Source organism: Channa argus, chromosome 15 (genome assembly GCF_033026475.1).
Source record: "Channa argus isolate prfri chromosome 15, Channa argus male v1.0, whole genome shotgun sequence".
Taxonomy (NCBI): domain Eukaryota; kingdom Metazoa; phylum Chordata; class Actinopteri; order Anabantiformes; family Channidae; genus Channa; species Channa argus.
In genome coordinates, this window is record NC_090211.1 from 4238981 (window position 1) to 4263164 (window position 24184).

Sequence of the window (24184 nt, forward strand, 5' to 3'; positions counted from 1 at the left end):
TAATCAACTAAACATTTCAGCTCAGGAACTTCGGTTGTTTCTGGTGTTTGATGAAATAACAAAAATGATATATTTTGTAGGGATCACAAGGGGCCCAACAAGAAATCTTTGCCTCATGTTCCCCGAGGAGGTTTATCTGGCACTGTGTCAATATGCATTTAAATGCCGTGTGTCATATCTTGCTATTACAATGTGTGTTTGTTGCACATTTACAATGAATTTTACAAAAGAATGTGTGATTTTAATTTGAATTTTTTTGAATATCCCATTTCCATTCTTGTGTTTCTGTCCAGCTTGACAAGGACCTGGTCATGACCTTATGTGTGGTGTAACACTTCCCTTCAATAGTTTCAAAGAATCCATGAAATAGAAAGAAATCCGTTTTACCATGAGCCATTTTCTATTCATATTTATTTTTGTAAAAAATAGTATTCTCACAAATATATAGTCAACTCAGTGTTTTTGGAGCCTCAGGAGATGTGCAGCAGTTGGTTGGTGCTAACACATTCGGCTGCCTGATCGAAATGAAGCCGTTTTTGCTGTACAGTCTTGCAGATTTATAAAAGAAACATCCTTTATTACTTTATTTTTTCTTCTTTACATGGTGAAAACATCCTTGCACATGTGTTGTGTTCTGTACATACTCTACGAGCTGTAGTCAAGGTCATACATGTATAAAAGGAGCAATCCCTTATTTGCATTCGTTCCAGTTGGTCATAAATTGTTTTGCAGATGGAAATTCAACTCTCAACAAAAATTGTGCCAATATGTAATTAAAAAAAGAGAATTATATATGAAACACAGCTGAGAAATTTGGTTGCGTTTTTGATGCAGTGCTGCCTGAGGATTATGATCAGTTTTTGGGATTTAGCGCCTCATGTCTACACATTTCCCTGGATTCTCCAAATCATTTAATGATATTATGAACTGTGGATGATAAAATCCCTTATACCTTTGCACATTTTCATTATCTCAAGGCTTTGAACAACATTTTCCTCACACAGTGATGATCTTTGCCCCATCCTCCATTATGAAAGCCTTCCCTGGCAAGTTTTTATATCCAATCATGAATCATTGCTCATAGTTGTGAAATGTTCCACCAAGTGCCTTTTTTTTGCACAACATTTAATGTCATTTGTAGGTGACAACAAATTCTAAATGACTATATATATATATATATATATATATATATATATGTATATGTATAAAAATCTCAATTCCAATATTTTCTTTTCACTATTTAAAATAATAAAAAAAAAATTCCTTACTTCTGTAAATAGAGCTTTTTATTTTAATTGTATTATTAATCTGAATCTGCTGAAAATAAGTAACTAGTAAAAATATTAGAAGTAGTGCTTTATATGTTGAAGTAAACAGTATCAGAAAAATTAAATACCTTAAAAAACCTAAATGTAAAAAACAAACAAACCCATTCTGTTTTTGTTCATTTATTTCTCCAAAATTACTTTGTTACATTTCTGTACAACTCAATTCCCCCCCACAACACTCCTCCAAATATTTTGCATTGAACCTAAACATTTTAAACTCAGCCTCCTGCTGATTTAAATCCATCCACTTCTCAAACATCCATCATTCCCTTCACACAAACACCTGTCATTACATCTGTAATCACCCTCACAGCTGCTCCCGTCAGTTTGTTAACCTGCTGGCCACACACACAGTCAGGGGGGTAAGTTATGTTGGTCTGTTGTTGTAGGGGGGAGGGGAGTGCGTTTCCTGCCTCTAGAGGCCAAGGCAGCAACACTGAATGTTTGTCCCACAGAAACATTTAAAACTGCACCAGGAAACCTGTGGACCCAAATGGAATAGTTAGACATTTTGGGAAATTTATTTTTTGGGGTATCTGCTCTTAAATGAGATAAAAACAAGCATCTTCTTTGTGGGATTCTTGATAAAATCAGTGAAAACAGTCAGCGAATGCACCACTGTGCCAGAAACATTTTTTCTTCCATGAATGATAAAACAATAAAAAGGTTAAACTTTTTAGTCGATTAATGACTATTGTAATAATTTGCTGCTTTTCTCCTTTTCTTTTAAACCAGATCTTTTGATTTTGAACAATTACTCATCAAATTAGTTATCAACATGCTGACACAATGGGTTGAATGTGTCACTTTGGACTTAAAAAGCTGTAATGAGATTTTTTTATGGTTTTCTGTGATTGTGTACATCAAACTGCACATTAAAACTGAGAAAATAACTCACATTGATGTGGGACTGCTACTAGCACTTATTTTCATTGTCAATCTATCTGAAGCATCAATTGTCTATATCAAGTCAAAACTACGTCCATCATAAGGTCAGTGACCAAAGTGTCTTCAAATGTTGCTTTGTCTGACCAACAGTTCAACATTCAAATACACTGTCTACAAATTACATAAAGCTAAAAAAGAGCAAGTCCTCATACTCAAATAGTTGCGAAACAATTACAATTTTGGCAGATTTGCTAAAAAATGTTTGGACCATTACCCGATTAAGCAGAGACTTAATAATGGACCGATTCACTGAAGCTATCAGTTACAGCTATCTTCTCATCTGGGTCTGGAGAAACCAGCACATATAAAAATTTCCCAACATGCCTCACATTTTGTTGAGATAAAAACACTATGCTGAACATGTACAAGTGGAACCAGATTTCAAACATTTAACAACATTAAGGACTCCGATCCACAAAAACATTTAAACTGGAAAGACCTAAAACATCTACTATCCCTATTGTTAGAGGTATTTTATTTTCTCTTTCCCAGTGCAGCTTTAATTGGCAAACATATTTCAGGAATGCACTGAAAATAACTACAAAAAAAAAAAAAAAAAAAAAGCTTCTCTGAAAGGAAATAAAATTTGGCAAAAATGAAATCTCACAGTTCAAACATCTTAAGGGTTAGAGGAAACAGAGAAGCACAGTCCATCCACCCCCAGCCAGCAGATTCTTACTAAACATTTCCATCATATAAGATCAGTATGTGTTTGTACTTGTTTTCACACACTCACTGTCTCTTAGTGACTCCACATAAGATTAAAGTCCAGCATGTCCTGTAGTGATGTATCAGCAGACAGAAAATTTAAGATAAGTTTTAAAGCTTCCACTCTTTCTCACTGGAGATGGCATTAGTGAGGATGTCTCTGTCCTCTACTGCTCTCACTCATTGCTCAGTGTCAACATTTGCACAAAAATGAGAAGGAAACAAACATAACCATTAGCAAAAGTCAAGACTTTGTTTTCAAAAACCACCCAAACATTCTTTTACTATCAGTGCAAATGAGGTAGACATGACAACTAAAGACGGGATCAGATCACACTGAGGTTGGCTCTCTGCAGCAGTGATGGAGCCTCACAGAGGGGAAAAAAAAAAAGAACAAAAATCAGGGGAAATCCTGAATCATTCTCCACCTGCCGTGACTTGTGAGACCGCTGCAGAAAGAGACTGCATCATTTTTCTACCTATTCGGACTGTGCAAAATCCAATGATGAGGTGTTTACTTAGAGCAGAGTTAAATTCCGCTATGGAGACCCCCCCCCAAAAAAACCCCTTTATAAACGATCATATGTAGAAATTGTGTCAATTATATAAAAACATAAAATACTTTTTAAAATTTATTAAATTTAAAATTATTAAACCTATTATATTTTTTTTTCTATAAATCATAAAATTAAAAAAAAAAGTTTTTTTTAAATCTCTGATAAATGGCATTTTTTATGACAGTGGTGTTGATCAGATGTCCAACTAAAAATTTTTTAATTACCAATCAATCGTTGCCAACTTAACATTTTACACGACATTGACCAAAATGACTGATTATTTTCTAATGGACATTTTATTTAGAAGTATATTAAATTCAAAACATATTAAAGTCGACATCCATTAATTGGTAAATTAATTGTGGTAATTAATTGATATAATGAATCCACAACTTTTATATTTAACAAATAATTTTGGTCATTTTTTATATAAAAATGTCAACAATGTTTCCATCTTTTAAACGTGTAGATCCTTAGATTTTCTAACTGAATATATTTGGGCTTCGGGTTGTTGGTTGGACAAAATATGACGCGCGAGGAATTAGTGGCACTTTCCATCTTTTTTGATATTTCATGGTCAAATCAACTAATTGATTTTGAAAAGCAGATTAAATGAGGATAAAAATAATCTTTATTTGGACCCCAGCATGAAATGTCATTAAGTCTTACTGGTGAAAATGTCTCAGTTTAATGAGACTGACAAAATGTAGTATTTATGGGGAAAATGGTTGATTTCAAATTTTTTATAAAGTTTAGTTGTAATAATTTCCTTAATTATTTCACAAATTTCTACTTTGTTTATAAATTTTATAACACAATTTTTGTACATTTATTAATATCTTTTTCAGTTATTATTGTACAGCTTTTGGGTTCCATATCCTGCATGTTACAGTGTCTCTGAGAAAGTCCTTCGCACAGGAAAGAGTGCGAAATACAGAACAAAAACTCAAAGACATGGCACCAAAAGTAGTGAAAAAATCTAGAAATAAGTCTTGCTCACTCCGACTGTGGCTGTGCCGCATTTTAATACTGGCTCCAAAAAAACAAAAACAAAATAAAAGTAAAAAGTAGCCCTCCCCAAAACTGTAGACTCCTACCCTGAGACCTTGACAGGAATGCTGGGAAAGGTAGTCCTTTTGTCCTCCTTAAAAGATTTTTATAGCTCTGTCACAGTAACATTGCGCTTATTCCCCACCTAGTGGTCAAAATTGGCTATAACTTTAAAAACGTAAAAATCAGCAAACAACATAAATATTCAAACTGCAGTAGTAGTAATAATAATGATAGCATCTATTTGTCTGCATCTAGTACAAATCAGTTTAACTCACTTGACAAAATAATTATTATTACTCTAACACAGTCTCAGAGTTAGTGCTTCTATGTACACTGATAAGTACAATGCAAGTCAAAAGTGTTTGAACAGTGAACAATCTTCAGTATACCTGCTACATTTACACAGGTATCTCACAATTATATGCATTTATATAAATAGGTAGTCTGCATTTTATTCATACAAATGCCATCTGTACATAGGTGCCATGCACTAAATTGTACTAATTTGTAATGCACATGTACATATTATCTACAGATGCAGACAAACTGTGAAAAGACAGGTGTAGTGAAGCTGTCAGTGCTGCACACACACTTTCACCAGGATTGCACATGGATTTAGTGCTCAGCTCACTCTAAAATACTTTCTGGCAGCATCCCTTTAAGGATCATTCTGACATTCTTCTTTGCCGTTAATGCATGTCAACTGAGAAGATGGTGTGTGTGTGTTCAGTGCAGAAAAGGGACTAGACGACATCTCTGTTTTTAATGGCAGTAATGTAGTTTGGTATGTAGTTTATGTCAGTGTTTCAAATTCAATGTATTTTGTTAGCCAACAGCAGACATACTTAATCTAGGGAGGCTATTGTCTCGTTCTCTATATTTGCAATAGAAATATGTTAATATTAGAGTTTTATAGTTGTTGAAATGCAGGCAGTTTTCCCGATTCCAGTATTTGTGCTATGATTTTGAAAAAGGGGCTAATTCTGTAGTGAGCAATCACAGATCAAACTGGCTAATCTAATAATTAAATTATCCATCATCTACTCTTTTGGCTTTCGCTTAAAAAGTAATCAAGTTTTTTTTAACTTAAAATGTCAGAATGCTTCTTAAAATAGATTCAAGGGCAGTGGTAGAGTTATCTAGGGTCAAACGGATGGCAGTGTCTTTCTTCTAATGTACAGAACCTTATCACTACAAAATAGAAGAAATGTGTTTTACAAGAAATTTTCCTTTAGTTATTTCCTGTCCTGCCAACCCACCCCCCACCCCCACCCCACTCAACGTATGAAACACTTACAAATCAAAAACAGATTTTACAATTTACTGTTATTTACATAGTTACAGTGGTTTTTAAAGCACCGCTAGCCAAGTGGAAGCTCCACAACTGTCGCTCATTGGTCGGTTCAATAAAAACTGAAAACATAACATCGCTAAACACCTGAAGGTCTGAACCCTGGTCCCACAGGCGACTCCCGTCTCCTGCAGTTAAACCTTGTCACTACAAATTCCGTACTGTGCAATGGATACGTTTTACAAAGTGAACAAATGGAGCTTTTTGTTCTTGCTTGGATGATCGTGACGTGGCTCATGTATTCGTGTGTAAATGTGTTTTTATTTGTCTCTTATTTTAGCCACTTTTTTTTGATTGCTTGGTTTCATCACTGTTGCTGTGCAAAAGTGACAGGGTTTAAATACTTTTGTGTTCTTGTATAATGAATTCTTTCTTATTAGGAACTGGCCAGCTCTGTAGTGACTTATTAAAAGGCATCCTCTCTTTCTTTCCTTGTGTACACAATGTGAACAATGCACACATTAACAAAGGAGGTTTTAAAATGTACACTTGTAAAATCCGGGTTTTTGTTTTATGATGACCTACTCTGCTATTAGAAGCTGTTAAAAATTGTATCTAACCACTAAACTATATGAACACAGTTCTGCCTCTGTCCTGTGTTTGGCTGGAACACTTTGTAGCACTGTTGGTTGGTTTTCTCTAAATACGCAGAGCGCAGCTCACAGATCAGAGGGGACAGGACAACTTGGGCGGTTTTCATGAGTAGGAGAGATGAGAGCCATTAGAAATGTGAGAAGTGACTGATGTGCTCCGAGTGAGACCTCCATCACCTGCCCCACTGCCCCCCGGCCCCCCGGAGGCTGTCCTCCTCAGCGGTTGGGGGCTGTTCCTGAGGGCCATAAGACTGGGGCCTCTGACACTCAAACCTCCAACTCCATAGCCTCCTTGTGACGATGAAGACGAGGAGGCAGAAGAGGGTGGAGATGAAGAGGAGAGGGAGATGGGTGGAGGTGGAGGTGGGGGAGGCAAGAGAGCAAGGGACTGGGAGGAGGCGTGGGAGGAGAGGTGGTGGTGGCCCTGGGAGTGATGGGAGTAGTGGCTCCTTCCTCCCACCCACTCCCTCGCACGATCGCGCTCCCGAGTGTCACGGTCATGGTTGTCGCGGTACAGCTGTGGCGTGCTCTGGTGGTGTTGGTAGTGCTGAGGGAGGTAGTGCTGCTGATGGTGGGAGGAAGAAGAGTGGCCCCTGCTACTCTTGTTCAGGTCGCTGTCCCTGCCGAGGCCGTGGGATGAGGTGATGGACTCAGCACGGCTGAAGGCTCCTCCGCTGTGGTTCTGACTGCGCCAGGACGGGGTTGCCACCGAGTTCTGCACACTGTGGCTCCAGTGGCTGCCTGAGCGGGGGACCGGGCGAGATGGCCATCCACTGGAGCCCGACGAAGGACTCGGGGTAGGGTAGCCTTGGTTGAAGGCCTCAGCCGGGATGCCAGTCAGTGCCATGTTGCTGAAGCCAAGCCGCATGCTCTCAGAGTCAAAGGCCTCAATCTCGTGAGCCTGACGCTCAAGCAAAGTCCGGATTCGCTCCGAACGTTCATTCTGTAGTGAAAGCATCTCCTCCTCGATCTGACACAGAGAACACAGATTTACAACATTGCCGTTGGATTCAACACATGTAATCAAACAGCATTTTTTCCATAGCAGTCATGGCCTAGGTTTCTGTAGGGGAAACAGCTTCTTGGTGGATGTTGTCTGATCTCGACTTGCAAACAAACAAAACAACATAAAATACAACAGCAGTGGTTCTTTATGAAATGAAGTATACTTATGGTACAGTGTTGTCTTGATTTAGTATGTTGCTTGCGGGTGTCAGTACCCTTTGCTCCAGCAGTGCTCTGCGGATCGACACCCTCTGCTCCAGGTCCTTCACCTCTCGCTCATGCTGGGTGTCTGTGTGCATCTTGATCTTGCTCTGGTAGGCATTCAGCAGCTCCAACTCCTGCTGCAGCTGCATCCGCAGCACCTGGTACTCAGCCTCCTGGGTCTCATCCAGCCGCAGCTGTGGGAACAAATGGGGGTGAGCCTCTGTATCTGCTGATATTGATCTGACGTTTTTAAAAACAACAGGATGACAAGTGTAAAATTATGCATGTTTCGTTTTATAGTGTAGGTGTAGAAGATGCGCGGTGGTTTTCCTTGCCTTACTCACAGCCTGTGTGGACAGCATGTCGTTGATCGAGTGGTCGTACTGCTCGGCCAGGATTGCCAGCTTTCGCGTTTGCTCCTCTTTGAGGCGTTTGAGAACTGCTTTGTGGTCGGACTTGGGAGTGCTCTCCAGCAGGTGGTTTCTCAGGGCTTTGTACTGACGGGTCTGGATCTTACAGGTCTCCTGAAACTGACGCTTAATCTGCAGCTCTTTGGACTAAACAAGGTGGTAAAAATAATCAGATAAGTCATTTACCATATTGTAGTCTAAAGCAAATTTGTCTTTTTTTTCCTCTTGACGATTAAACCCCTTTTCATTACATAGTTCCAGGACTGGAAATTACATAACGACTTTCCAGGAAGTGTTGGAAACTTTCTTTAAATGACCATAATATCAGCAATCAGAGATAAATTTTACCTTTACTTAAAACCAAATTCTGCTTTGACCACAGTCTCTTCCTACCTTGAGGCTTTTGGGCTGCTGCCGCACCTCCATGGCATGTTTCTGTCGAAGCTCTTGTTCACGACGCTTGTTGTACTCCATCTGGTTGGTCAGTTCGGTCTGGTGTTGTGTTCGAATCAGTTCAGCCCGGGTTCGCTGAACCGAGCTCAGTTGCCTGAACTCGAGCTCCTGGGTGGACTCGTGGTGCCTCAGCAGCATCGCACACTCCAGGTCCTTCTGGGTCTGCTTCTTGTTCAGGTCCTGATAAACGATGAAACACAAATAAGTTGACAACCGGGAGAAAGGAAACTGACAAGATCAGTTTGTAAGTGTGATAACATTACACCTACAGGTTAAATTAGTTCCACCAAATGCTACAGTACTGTTATGTGGCAAAACATAATTGAAAAACTGATCAAGGCTTCAAAACTGAATAGATAGATCATCAAATATGTGTCTATTTGGGGGTCACCCAACCGAGGTAACAATAACACTGGGGAAACTTATTCAGACTTTCAGCAACATTGTTACACACACACATACACCTTTATCAACCTAAATAAATAAATAAATAAATAAAATTATAGTCTATTCACACAACCACATTGTTTGTAATAGAAAAAGCCGGAAGCAGGAAGACTTTGTGTGAATACAGTTTCTAATAAAGGAACTGGCCAGAATTAAACACGTTTCTACCTCTCTGAGCAGGTCCTGCTCCAGGTTGTGGCGAGCCAGCAACATCTTCCTCTTGTACTGGCGACACTGGAGCTCATAGTACTGCCTCTGCCTCCTGAGAAGGCTGGCTTCCTCCTCCGCCTGCATCTGCTGCAGACACTCTTTCTGACGGATCAACCACTCCTGCTTCTCACGCTTTGGGGTTGACTGGTTCTCACTTAATTCCTGGTGAGGAAGAAAAATGAAATGAAGTTAACATTAAACATCAAAATTAAGTGTGGACTGTTTGACAAATGATAAAGATTGTGACGTTACCATTTGAGATAAAGGGTCACCCTCTACTTACTGACTGACAACCACCCAAGATTACAACTTTACAAAGATGTATAAAAGTCTTCCTAATTAGTCTAAACGGTGAATCTGAAGTTGTCTAAGCTCAAACCTCTTTCAGCTGCTCCTTGCGCTGGCGATATTGGCGTTTCTGTGATTCCAGTAAACCGGTCAGTTCTTTCTTCTGCTGGCCAAGTATGTGCTGCTGGAATTTCTTCTCCTCGGCTAGAGCTGCTTTTGTCTGCAGAAGGACAAATAAAGAGCATTTTAATAATCAACGACACTATTAACTATTAGTTTTTAAGTGATTTGTTGAATAGTCAAAACTATTTACAGTGAGAATACTGATATTATGGAAGTGCCAAACAGTGCATTGATCTTAAACATGCTGAGCTAAAAGTGTCAATTATTCAAATCAATCAACTAAAATTAAATCAGCAACTTGATCAAAAAAAAAACAAAAAACAAGTGAACAGGGTTCTGGTATGAACACCCTTAGTCTCCCCACATATTGAGTTCTGGGCCCGTGATTCTCACCTCTTTCTCCAGAATGGCCTGGTGCTTCTTTGTCAGCTTGTCAGCCTCTGTGGAAAAGGTGTTCCTCTGGTTCTCCAGCTCTTTGTCCAGCTTCAGCTGGTGCTCGTCCATCTCCGCCTTTAGCCTGTTCTCCAGCCCCATCAGCTGCTTCTGATGCTGCCGTCTCATCCGTTTGTAACCCGACATCTGCTCTCGCAGTGCTGAACCCTGCTCGTGTTCCTGTATCTGGCGGGTCACCTGGAGGGAGAGGAGAGGAAATGGATCAATCCTGAAAACAAGTACATTTTATTTGCCTGAAAAACTGTTTGATAGCTAATGTAGTTCTCTTACACCTGATAAAGTTTTAATTATTTCTGAATATTAAGGAAGAGGTTCCAAACCACCTGACTAATTTGTGATAAGGGTTGTTGCCTTTTCCAATGTTTAATAGGAATCATTGGGATGCAGATCACCATTAAGCTTGATCAATTATATGATGACTATAATGTGAACTAATTTTAGTATCTTTTTTTTTAATATTCTGATCTGATACTAGCTTTTCAACGCTGATGCCTACCTTGATGAACCATCATATTCACATTTGAAAATCATCACGAGCAGTGTTTCTCTCCATTGGATCTTACCAAAGAGGCGGTTCGGATGGTGGCGAAGTGGTCACGGTTGCGATAGTAGGCTCGACGGCGTCCAGCTGAAGGAGCTTGAGGTTGATCCATTTCTGGCTGGTAAGGGTCATCATAGATATTGTCCTGACCCTGAGGTGGGTGAGTGGTTGAGAAAGGTACAACATTACACTGTTAGACTAATTTAAACAATTTCATTATTAAATCTCCAAAACAATTAGAAAAAAAAAACTTTTTTGAGCCAAGCATAGGAGTCAGAGTCTGGACTGAGGTTGGTGTTTACCGTGGGCCGGTGGATGATGGAGCTGTTGGAGGTGACAGTGTGCTCGCCCTCCTGCATCATGGCCATCTCGCTGCTGCTGTCATCAGAGGCATCAGCCAGACTGTTGACAGAGCTGCTTTGGGAACTGGCTGATATAGACATGCTGGGAACTGACTGGGAGCTCTCCATGCTGTTGACTGTGCCTGTCCGCAACAGGTACTGCTCCACCTCCTGACACACAGACACAGATTTAAGCCAATACGAAACAAATTTTTAACACCTTCCACTTTTACATTTTGTTTTCATGTTTAGTCATTTGTGTATGCTGCATTTTCATACATTTGTATACCGCATACTAAAATAAGATTTGGTTGTACATGCTGGCAATCATTACACATGGACAACAAAGTTCAATAAAAATTTAAACTAAATACCTGCATGTGACTAATTTTTCCAATTGTGTAAATAATTATTAAAATATGTAAAAACTGAATGTCTACATTAAATAAACTCAGCAATGTATTTTAAGCAGTTACTTTCATTTCAATACCCACAACTATTTTAATTTGTTCACTTAAGTTTTTGTTTAAGTTTCTTTACCTATCCATGAATCTTCACTTTCAAATCTTATTCACTTTTCCTGCTCTCACAGCACATACATCTCTCTTCCTACATCCTTTCCTTTCTACCCTCCTTTCACAGCCATTCATTCCCCACCCTCCACTTGGTTATTCTCCATTTTAACTTATACAGACTTCATCTTTGGCCTTATCCCACCTCCTCCTCCTCTCCTCCCTCGGACACTGGGCCATTCTGTGTGGTCTCCTGGAAGAGAATCTTCTTCATCTTGCGGTACTGCAGGTTGTCCAGCTCACGCACAGCATCCTTGGTTCGTGCAATCAGGTCCATGATCACAGTCAGTGGACGGTCACAGCACAAGAACCGATGCTAAAAGAAATGGACGGAAGTGAGAAATAAACACAAATACACTGAAAGTTTATGCATAGGTATATTAAAGAGATGGTACTGGGTTCTAGATATGCTTGTTCTCACATTCAGCAGCACGTCAGAGGTAGGCCGGTCCTGGGGGATCTTCTGTAGGCAAGAGTCAACAAAATTGCGGAAGGAGTCAGACCTGGGGAAAGATATGAGATTATGTTTCTGAATAAATAGAGAAGTTTGAGGAAAAAAAAAAAAAACACAATTTCTAAAAAATGTAAGTACTCCACTTCTGTTAAGGGGGAAATGTATTCAGATTAAGTTTTATAAGTCAAGTTTTTCTAAAGGTAGTGCAAAATTTAAAGCATCAGGCAGAGCTCACCAGTGATTGGACTGAAGGACTGGGCTTTCATTCTGAGCAATGTGGTATAAGGCACTCATAGCATTCATATTGAACAGCGGGGGCTTCCTCTCAGCTGTGGAGACAGAGGACAGTCCAGACATTCAGGATCATAAACAGTCACATTGTGACTCATTCATACAGACACGCAGCAGTTTATACCCAGCTCTATGCAGGTGATGCCCATTGACCAGACGTCCACCTTGCCATCATACTGGCCCTCATCCATGGCCAAGATCACCTCTGGAGCCATCCTACAGAAAAGGGACAAAGCAGAGATTACTGGAGGAAAATGAAACAAATCCCAGTGCTTTGGCTTTTCATATAGGCCTTATCTCAAGACCTCTGGTTATTATTTATTTTATGTGGAGTTTAATTTAAGAGAGCTATTTGGTCTATGTTATTGTATGTACTCTATGTTGCAGAAATGAATTCATTTTCACTCATCATTTTCTTAGGACCACCTACAGCTAAAAGAAAGTATAATTCAAGAATCCTACAAAAAAATCCTCACTTCCTTAAGGTGATAATGTTCAGTTTTGTTTGAAACCTTTTTAAAGGTGATTCCGCTGCTGTATGATCATGGAAGCTACTGCTGTTGAACTGTGTTTCTGTACTTAGCATATAGTTTCACTGATACAGATGTGGTTATTCTATATAACAGGACCTCCAGCTAGTAAAATGCAAATAAACAGCTTCACACACTACAGCGTCCAAAATGGTCATACAAGTGAATAGGCACATATGAAACAAAACTGAATATTGAAACCTTCATAAAGTGAGGATTTATTAGAGTGGATTAGTTTCAGCTATGTGTACTCAATTTAAAAAATGCAGTACTTTTATCAGATATTCTTGTTGTTGCTCTAGAAATTTTTTAATAAACTCTAATGTGGTTCTGAATTCATTTAGTTTGCACAAACCTAATTGTTTATTTTAAATTACTTGAAATATTTCAGATATTTTCAATAATCCTCAGATGTTCCTTTAAGTTAGCCTATTTGGTTCTCTCATCTGTTATTCTTTAATTGCTATTTATGTAACGCAAAAAGAAAGACAAAGACAAAAAATAAAAATACCCACAGCCTCCCAACTCTCTCAAGATTGGCATCAGTCATTGACAAAACCTATATCAGTCAACAAATACACTATAGTGGTAAAAAAAAAAATAAAAAACTCAAAACCGAGTAAAATTCCTTTTCTCTTCAGAATCTTTTAGTTTAAATGTTCACATTAAATTTGTAGTTCTGAATCAGGACATTCAGACTTTCTCTAAGAAGAGGAACAATGACGCAAATGTATGTAAACAGACTGATAAATAAATGTAGCCAGTAAAGAAGAAGATTTTAAGTTTTAACTTCACACTCACCAGTAGGGAGTTCCCACAAAGGAGTTGGCTGGAGAAACAATTGAAGCCGAACCAAAGTCCCCCAGTTTGACCTGACCGGGCTCCGTCAACAGGATGTTTCCCGCTTTTACGTCTCTACAAAGTGTCAATTGAAACATTTTAATTTGTTTATACTAATCTATACCAAGGTTAAAATAATACTTTTCCACAATTTGTGTGGTGTAGACAAAATATTTAATAATATACTGCACCATTAATTACTGTTGTGTGACAAACTACTCAGATATTTTCATCTAACTCTGGATATAATTTTAATATCCCTTCAAGTCAGTATTTGGAAGATGCACCTTTAGCACATATTAAAGCATTATTCCTTTGTGTACAGGTTTAAATTAGTTTTGAGCAGCTGGACACTGCAATCCAAAGCATTCTAGCCACAAGTGCTCAAATGATCTGAGGTCTAACTTGGCTACATAACTTTTGTTGTCTTGAAACCATTTCTGTGTAGCCTTGTCTGCATGCTAGGGGCCATTGTATTACTGGAAAAAGAAAAGATATCCTAAGTCAAAATTATCTTGCAGACTCAGGTTTTCCTCCAGGAATTCCACATAATATTTGGCTGGAATTATTTTACCCTCTACCTTCACAAGTTTTCTAGGGCCTCCCACACAGAATCACTCCCACAGCATGATGCTCCCAACACCAAGTTTCACAGTGGGGATGGTGTGTTTGTGATGATGGGCCAAACACAGCATCTAGTTCAGGGTAGTTGGTCAGTAACTTGGCCTTCCAGATACAAGTATATTTATATTACAACCCTTTAAACACATTCACTGCACTGACTTCTAAAACTTATTGGCTGCACCAGTGACGATTTAGGTGAGATACTAAAAAAAAGAGGGTGAATACTTATGCAAACAGTTATATTACTGGACATTACTTTTACCTGTGAATCATATTGTGAGAGTGAAGATAGGCTAATCCCTGCAGTGCACCATGGGTGATAGCAACTATTTCAACTTCCTGGAGTGGCTTTTTGTGAACTGCAAAGAAAAACAATGCGCATGGAGTGTCACAAACAACTAGAGAAGACTGATAGATAAACTTATATTAGTAATGATAAGATGACAAACCGACCTTCAAGCAGGTCTGAGGCTGAGCCGAGGCAGTACTCCATCACCAGCTGAGGGTGAAATTGTTTTTTACATTATCACCAGCAGACCCACATTATTTACCTGCATTAATTTCTAGCACGTGTCCCAATAATATCATCATTCATTTATTTCTTAAAAAATACTTTCTCACAATCCCAAGCAGTTGTATGGGAACACCTTTACCAAAGCTTATGACACATTACAGTACATACCCATGCTGTGTGCTCTTTCAGGTAACACCCCCGGTACTCAATAGTGTTTGGGTGGCGAAGTTTCTGCAGAAACTTCACCTCCTTAATGATGTCCTGCCATTTCTGCACAAGAATACAAAACACAGTAAGGGCCCCTGTTTTTGCAGTATATTTTAGAGTCAGGAGATGTGTTTGCTACACTACCAGACTTGAAAAGCTTAATAGTGTACCAGTTAGAAATGTATTCAGTATGAACTGAAAATAAAGTGAATACCACAAAAACTACAAACAAAACCATCTTGTCTACAATTTTGATTTTAAAAGGGAGAAAAGGTCCTTAAAAACTAAAAAGATCATTTGTTACCTCGTTTGTCTGCTTGCCGCTATAGGACATTTTCTTGATTGCCACCACCTCACTGTTCCGCACATCTCTGGCCTATTGGAAAGTAGAAATCCTGATTACATTTAGACACTGCAGAGGTAGTAATGACAGATTAACAATAGCTTTTCCTTCCCTATCCAGATTTATCCTTCCAGTCCGGTGATCAAAACTGTGACATTCCAGCTGCTGTACGTCATTCAGCAGGATTGTTCACCCTTACCTCCACCCTTATTGTGAAAATATCTACATATTTTAGCCATTACAGTGGTGCAGTATGTTCAATCTTTCCACTGTTGTTTGTGTGGGAGATAATAGTGAAGTGCGGGGACAGGCTTCCTCACTATGCTTAAATAGTGCAAATTGTCATTTTTTTGTCAAATGTGGACTGTTACAGTTGACTTTGTGCAACATTTTTGTTGTGATCACACTTTGAAATTAGTTAGTTAGTGTGTGTGTGTGTGTGTGTGTGTGTGTGTGTGTGCGCGCAAGGCTTTGATGGGAGTACAGCTGTGTATATATATATATATGTTATGTTGAATAAGCTGATGGATCCCAACATGTATTAACCTCTCATTTTACCCATCTGTGCTTCCACTTTTACGTTTTTGTACCTTACATGTCCACATTAAGATAAAAAAATAAATAAATATGTACATGCAGAAACACAAGAAAACATCAACATTATCCAGGAGAAGCCATATTTCTCGGACCCCGTTTCCAAATCACATAAACCATGTTTCCTGTTTACAATAGTTTCAGAACTCAGATTACTGGAGAAAATGGACTAAAACTTGGTTATCTAGGAGAGGTAATTTAAGAACCACCACAAAGGAACCACTTAATTTTAATCTCTCATTTCAGTTTGAACAACCTTTAAGGGCTTCACTGGGACAACTGAACAATAAGAATCTAACTTGATGTACTTCTGCATTAGGGCTGCAATGATTGTGAACACAGTGATTGCACAGTGACTTCTCACATTGTAAAATAACAGTATAGGTCAGCTGGATTTAACTCCAGCTGTATGAATCTCTGTGTGGCATGATACACAGAGATTGTAGCGATGTAGCATGATATTGCCCCCACAGCTGTACTCCCATTATAGCCTTGCAATGAGTACATATCCAGCTTAAAAGCATGTGTATGTGGGTTTACAGCTGCTGCAAATTAACCACCTCTTATAATCATTTCTAGACTTCTTTTTTCTCTTTTCTCTATGAGGACACTAAACAAAGGCTGTGTGTATGCACATTTGAATTTGCCACATAGCATCTCAAACTAAAACAGCAAAACCAAAACTTCAGCCCCCTCCCTGTACCAGCTGAGCATGCACGGTACTGAATTGTACAGTATCAGTAGAAGCAAGCAGTAGAGAGGATAGATAACCAATGAGTGATTCTTCATCCTTTTTTTTTTTTTTTAAACTTAACCTAGGGATTAATTTCAGCCCTGTTTTTATTTTGTTTCTGCTATTTGGAATTATTTGGGTTCTGTGATAGCACCGTATGTATAAAAGCAGCAAGGCATGAGAATGTTAGAGCTCATACGAACACTAAAAAAATCAGTTTGTTGCAAGGTACATCATTATTGCAACATTGAACAATGTTATCACACATCACATATTTTCCTCCTGTCTTGCCAGCCTAGGTTTTTCATCCAGAACAAAGTAGAACTTCAAAATACGACCACTTGGTGGTGCTCTAAGATGAAGCCAATATGTTTAGCGCGCCAAGAAAAGATGTACGTGATGATCCACTTGTCTACTGAACTGTATAATTTATTTGTGGATTAAAATCATATCTTAACTCTATTCCAATTGCTTAATCCTAAATCTCAATTGAGGATGTAGTAGCTATCAGACATTAGACAAGTCATGTTGTACTGTTATGACACAGACAGCAAGAAGTTCCAACCAGAGTGTTAACTAAATGATACATGATCAATGTAAAAAAAATAAAAAAACTGTTGATAGTCAAAGCTAGTACAGTTGTATAACCTTAAAAAAAAACAAAAAGCATGTTTGGATATTACATAAGGTTCTTTTAAACATTCCCCAATGTTTAAAGGACATGTTCCCTTTCACACACACACCGAGTTTACATACAGTCTGTAGAAATACAGTAAAGTGCAGGAGCACTCGTTAAATTGATGCAAATTGATGCACATCATCTATTTCTGTAGCGCATCTCTAATGGCCTTTCAAGGATCCTCTGAAACTCAGACATTCCGTGTGCCAGTGAGAACACTGTGGAGGTGTTAGTCTACCACACAGCCTGAAGAATATTTTACAGGTAAAATGAGATGCACAGTTTAGTACATACACATATTGGGTTCCCACTGTTTTTCTAATTAGGTGGGGGAAGTTTCACATTCACAGTGTCTTTTATTAAAGACAAAACGTAGGTAATACTGAATTTTTGAAACCCACACAGTCTACGAGTGGTTACTGCTCAGGCCTCAGCATGTTTCTGCAAGGGAAAAGCTTGAAAAATTACATAAAGATCAAAACAATTACATTTACTTGAACATAATCTCAGCACCAAGCAGGAGTAACAACAGCAAACAGTTTACTGTTGCTTTAAACTTGTGCACAAAACTACCAACAAACAAGTTAAAGACAATCAGAAAAATGTCAACCTCATGTTTTTACCTAGCCAAATTTACAAATAAATATAGAAAAATGACATCACAGGTAGTTAAACATAAATTCTAAATGTTTCTGATCCTGAAACACTTTGAAATTATTGTTCCTTGCAACTGAAAATAAAGACAATGGGAGGAGAGGCTCACTTTTTGTGGATCGTTAAGGCCATTGTTAATATTTTCTGCGACAGCTGGCTTCAGACTGAAAACCAGGCTATATTGGGTTCACAGATAACACCAAATTGAGAAGGCTGTGCTGAAAGAAACCACACACTCACGAAGTACACAGCTCCAAAGCTTCCATGGCCGATCTCACGGAGGTCAGCGAACAGCTTTTCTGGATCATCTTTGCAGAAGAGATCTGCCACCTCCGGGTCCTTCAGATTGCCCGCCCGTGCACTTGAGGGCATGGCCAGGGCCTGTAAGACAGAAGGGAGAAAAGCTTAGTCCTTGCTGGCTGCAGTGAGAAATAGAAATACTAGGGTTAAAGGGCCAAAAACGCAAAGACATTGTTATTTTAATGCTTAGAATACATTTGGGTGTGGTTTTACTAATCAACTACTCAAAATTAAATAAATTTCCAAGTGTATTCTGTATGTGAAACAAAAACTAACAAAACAAAAAATCTGAATTTGAAATGTGATTTGTCCGTTTCATGCCAGAATGTATTTAATTTTTTTCGACTTTTGAACTACAAGACACATAAAAGGAATACTATGAAGAGACTACATCATACCTGTGTTTTTAGACAATTCAGATTTAAAAGCATCAGAAACTCTGACTGATGTATTAAATTGCCAGGCAGTTACACAGGCGGATCCAATTTGTGTTTTTCAATTTTGGTGGAGGGACTATACTTTGGTTTATTTTTGGAAACATGGACTCTGCCCATATTGTATTTGAAGGATGTGAAGCGTCTGTTTTCCACTTCAGCTGGGCAGACAGAACCATCTAATTAATGTGTTAAACACACTGAAAAATGCATTCCTGTACTCTTGTGACCCATTTGCAAAATCGCCTCCCATGCACCAAACCAGAGGCTTTTTCAAAAACTTCTATGATATTCTAAATCTATAGTTCATGTCTCAAAAACGCTGCTGTATTTCAGGAATGTCATGACTGGCTGCTTTTGGCGTAAAAGAGATATCATGAACTCTGCAACTCTGTTGTGATAAACATTTCTTATCTCCTACAGTTGATCTAAGTAGAACAGCAATCATCTGACAAGTTGTGACATGAAGACAACCAACAGTTACAGGGAAAGTCTGAATGTTAAAACAGTGAGAGGGTTCCAAAAACTGAACACAGCAAGTTACAAAGAAAAAGAGAAACAACACAGATTAAAAAAAGAGTGACATGAACATTCAAAAGGAATGTGGGGGAGACACAATTGGCAGCTAGTTTTGACAAAGTACACTTCATGAACATGAATGAATTTCAATTATTAACCATTCAGTTTGGGCTGAAACTTGAGATGTCAAAAGCACAAATGATGTGAAAGCCCAACACCTTCTAAAATAAAACCAGAGCCACAGCCTGAATATACTGGTACAAACAGACTGAAATACAGCTGGAAAAACTTTGCATTCAACAGTGGAAATTTTTGTCACATTCACTTGAAAAATTGAATTGATTTTAGTGATCAATACAATTGTTGCCAATTAGTGTTCTCAATTGTTCCACACATTTTAAGATATACATCTATATTCTCTTTTTAAAGGTATTTTAAACAATTAAAGTGATGCAAAGGTTACCAGACTTTATCCCATTTAATTTTACTTTAGTCCATCTCAGTACAGCCCAAGAACAAGGTCACATCAATCGAATTCAGGTTGACGGAGAACCATGACATAATCATTTAGTTCACCTTTTAGCATCTCAGCCATAAAGGTCATCACAGGAATGTAGTATAGAATGTAATGGTGCACAATCTGCTATTTTGCTGAGTGACAATCCAAATTGCAGCATCGTTTTAAAACTAATATAATAGCTTATTAATGTAAACTACAAGGTTTTAAATAAAGCTAAAAATAAAATCGTGAATACAAACAATATAACTGTCAAGAGCCCCAGTTGGTGTCTTTAAATTTTTGCATTGAACAATTGCTATCAAATCCAAGCCAATCACTTATTTGCGTGCTCTTTAAAAAAAAGAGGAATTAATAGAGCAAAACAAACACATTTTAAAAACATGTATTACACGATTGTCTTATGCACGTGGAGATCAAAAAGCAGCAGCAAGCTGAGCTGACAGCACTACAGTTCCACAATCAAATCAAATACTGATATAAATAAAGCCATGGAAATCCAAAGAACAGCCCAGCTGAGCTTCAAATGAAATCCTCTGACTACATCATCCCACTGAATGTAATCTCAGCCTGAACACTGAGTAGTGCTGATTGACAAATGCAACTTTATGTCATAATGGGGTTAATGTAGCTGCTCATCCTTGAGTGTCAGCTGGAGCCCTGAAAAAACCGAACAACACAACCAGGCCTCTGTGACTCGGTGAATATGTGGACACGCAGCATTTGGGGTCCCTGTTTAATGTACAATTCCAAGCTTTGTTCTTTTTTTAAGTATTGTTGTGTAAACGCTCTAGTAAATCTGTGCTAGATGAGGAGGAAGATTCCCACTCTCCCACCCCCCAACCCAACACTCCTTCAGAACACAGTGAACCACTTTCCAATTATATATTACGTGTTACTCAGTGGCGTGATGAGGCTCTGTCCATGGTAATAAAAGACAGCACATACACTGCTTAAAGCGAAAAAAAGAAAATTAATAATCTATAGAAAGCAAGTTTTTTCCAATCAGAAAGAACTGTCTACAGTGAACGCTATGTAATTCATGTTCATGAGTCTGGCCAAGCAACATTATCCTATTTCTACTGGGTCAACTGTTTAAAGTATCCATAAACATAACCCTATATTGTGGTTTTCAGGACCAAGAACATGTTATACAATATTCATGGACAAGGACATACAAACAGGTGACAAAGGACAAGCCTAAATAATGAGTGGAGAAACATAAAGGATGCAGATACTTTGACTTAAGTGGTACAACTGAGAAATATGCAACCAATCATGCTCTGTGGAAGCACGTATACAAAAGAAAAAGATCTAAATGACTTAATTGAGAGAAGATTCATTGTTGAGGGATGAATAGCAGGAGCTTCAGTCACATTGTCTGAAGAAATGCACTCTGGACACTACCCAGAGTTGTGTTTCATATATGTAATGCACAGTAGGAGATCACTAGACTAAATAAAATAAAATTGAATTGCAATACAAAGTTATTCTGAGTGATCACCTTTATCCTATCAGGAAAAGAAGGATGACTATACCCCTGTAATAAGGCACAAGGGGTTCATCAAATGGCTTGATTAGTATAATAATTATGTAAATCATATAGTATGGCCTTCGCAGTCATTACAACTCAACACAGTGGAACCTTTGAGAGATTGGGTGCACTTACGCTGTTCTCTTTGTCACCTGTCTGTATGCTGACATTAAAAAATGGTTGTCTCACATTTTCTGTTTTCTAGCTTGCTCAAAAGCATAAACCAACAAATTACATGCAATTTTCTAATTGAGAAACCACCTTGTGGAATCTAATGTTGCTTTCCAAGGAAAAGGATCGTATAAACACATTTAAACAAACAACACTGGGGAAGCAAGTTTTTCAACTTCTTCTGTGGAAAAACAAACTCACACAGGTTCAATCATGTTAAATCTCAAGGCATCAGAAGACACTAAAAACAGAAAAGGGGAAGCAGAAACCCAGACTATTCATTTTTAACATAATGTGTGTTTTGAAGTTTGGTGTGTCACTGCTGCCGAATGACCAAGATCACATGGCTAACCACAGCCATGTCTTGGAAACCATTTTGCACTAAAGAAGCTGGTTGTTGTTAATGTGTATGTATCACTCAGTGGTGGGTATAAAGGCATTTATTAGCACTAGCAAAATACCTCCATAAAATGAAAAGGTTTTGAATTTAAAAACAAAACCACAAGGCAATGAAGGATCAAATATTTTCATGGATTTTACTGGGTGTGGTCAAATCATTAAAGTTTAGACAGTGAAATGTACATGCAGTGCAAAATTAAAGGCATGAATAGCGTACACTGTAAATGCAATAATGTAAAGTTAAAGATAAATGACTGTGATTCAATTTTAAATGTCCCATAGCAGATATCTTGTTTAGACATTACAACAGCATAATGGCCTGCACTCTGCCTTGATAACTACTTTATAAACAGACATTAGTTTTATGCAGCTATCAAACATTTTGTCTGGCTTGTTGGCCCATCAATAGCTCAACTGATCAGATTTGAAGGCAGAAATGTTATTTGTTTTGGTTAAAGCTAAGTGTTTAATTGTTAAGCAGCTTTATTAACGTTACCACATGTTAATAAATGATGTGGGCAAAGCTAGCCCTACATGGTAACAATAACCATGTTAACAAATAGTTATTCAACACAACATTATAGGTAACTTGGGGGTCTTGGGGGATTCTTATTATCTTTATTTGGCAGCCTGTAGAGAGGCAGGAAACAAGGCCAAAATGGGTAACGTTAAGTTGTGGCGTGTAACAAAGGTTCTCCAGCCGGAAATCTGACTGTGGATCTAAACTCCTTGCATTTAGATATGTGTCTTTATTGCCCTTTAGACTACTGGACGAGCCGACATCTATTATGATAATAGAGCATGAAGGAAAAAAAACAATTTAACGTTAGTTGCAGACGTAATGTTAAGAGCTGTCGCAGAAACGATCAACAGATTCCCAGCTGCTTCAAAGCACAGGATACAGTTCGACGTGTAGACATGTAGTGTAATGCTGTTGCCTTTTTGCTTTTAGAAACTGCTCATGTTCGATATGCTGAGAAAAATATTACATTTCTAAATGAATAAGTTTAATTAAGCCATCCATTATATCCATAATACCATTGTTTTTTTTTCTACCAAAGGCCACAAAAAAACAAATCTCAGACGACCAGGCGTCCACGAACCCAAGTTTGAGAACCTCTGGAAAAGCTAACTAGGTTACTTAGCACTGCTGCTAGTCGGACGTCGCATCACTTACCGCGGCTTATTGTGGTTCCGTTCTGAACCGAAAAACAACTGTTAGCAGCCCAGCTAACAAGCCTCTATCCTCATAGCCCAGATATCCTCTCCGCAGATAATTAGCACAACGTTTGGCACATTTCTACTGATGCTCCTCCTGATTTCAGAGTGACACTGTAATTAATTAACGGCCTCCAAATTACAATGGTTCAGAAATAAACTTAAAGCTCGCCAGTTGTCTACTGTTACTGGGTTAGCGTCAATAGCCTGAGCTAACTGAATGGCTTAGTTTGGAAGCTTGTATCGTTAACGTTAGCTGTTCTGCGGGGTGTGGCTTGCGTTTCTCCACGATGCCCCACTCCCGAGCATATTGTCCCGTTACACCAAACCCTTTTAAAATATACTATTAAAAATTGTCGTAAAATCTACACCCCATCCTGAGACCAGACTTCTTCCACACACCGTTTTTGTTCTTGCTAAATACAAGATGGCACAGGCTGGTTGGGCGGGACTCAATAGTTGACCGGAAAATGATTTGTTCCTTTTCCTGTGAGGTTTCCGGTTCACAAATAAAAGCGTATAAATAAATCGACCTATATGATATTAATAATCTAGTACAAAGGCTCGAAGGCTTGATTTAATGATTATTTTTACAAGCCGCATGTCTGCTGGCCATATTTCACAACGCTGACACACACTTTTTGCCTATGAACAATGAAAATGAAAAGAGCTGAAGCTGAAATCCAGGACCCAAAGCATGTATAGCTGTATGCAGATTCCATATTTTATTGCTTTTGTTTGAAGGGAAAAGATGTAAACAGAAGCCATGAAGCAAACTTATATTGAAAAAAAGCTTTGTTCAAACTTTCAAGAGGCCTGTTGGTTACCATCTTAACTACTATGTAAGACCAGTAAAGTTTAGGCCAACTGACTGTAGTTACTACACTAAGAAAGAAATACTGCATTACTCTGTAATGACAAAATTGATATAAACAACAACTAAATTATAATATGCTATTAAATTTTTCAGATTTTGCCAATGGTTTATTTGCACCAATTATGTTTGAAAGACAATTAGTAAAATTAATCAAAACTAAAGCAAAC

The 24184-nt window shown here is 38.3% G+C and overlaps 1 protein-coding gene across 2 annotated transcripts; it reads right to left on the bottom strand.

Annotated features, from left to right (window-relative positions):
- Positions 1–1711: 1711 nt before the first annotated feature.
- taok2a (TAO kinase 2a) lies at positions 1712–23576 on the bottom strand. Of its 2 annotated transcripts, none has more exons than XM_067476912.1 (20): positions 23100–23576; positions 18289–18429; positions 15350–15421; positions 15007–15108; positions 14778–14823; positions 14587–14683; positions 13662–13775; positions 12455–12546; positions 12275–12368; positions 12007–12088; positions 11731–11901; positions 10975–11184; positions 10695–10823; positions 10072–10308; positions 9647–9775; positions 9226–9429; positions 8551–8790; positions 8092–8304; positions 7759–7941; positions 1712–7508 (listed from the first exon to the last, which is right to left on the bottom strand). In XM_067476912.1, the coding sequence occupies exons 2-20, from the start codon at positions 18418–18420 to the stop codon at positions 6642–6644; spliced, it is 3414 nt and encodes a 1137-aa protein (XP_067333013.1). In that variant the 5' UTR covers positions 18421–18429; positions 23100–23576; the 3' UTR covers positions 1712–6641. The 2 variants fall into 2 exon arrangements, with proteins under 2 accessions (XP_067333013.1, XP_067333012.1); XM_067476911.1 differs by having other exon boundaries at positions 8083–8304.
- Between the last annotated feature and the right edge of the window lie 608 nt (positions 23577–24184).

What these genes read in the sequence shown, in the direction of transcription:
- taok2a (XM_067476911.1), bottom strand. Translation starts at nt 18,420, where the DNA reads ATGCCCTCAAGTGCACGGGCGGGCAATCTGAAGGACCCGGAGGTGGCA. An exon ending in CCTCTGACGTGCTGCTGAAT is followed by an intron (nt 11,902 to 12,006) that starts GTGAGAACAAGC and finishes CATTTCTTTTAG; the next exon opens with CATCGGTTCTTGTGCTGTGA. An exon ending in AGCAGCCCAAAAGCCTCAAG is followed by an intron (nt 8,305 to 8,550) that starts GTAGGAAGAGAC and finishes CACCTTGTTTAG; the next exon opens with TCCAAAGAGCTGCAGATTAA.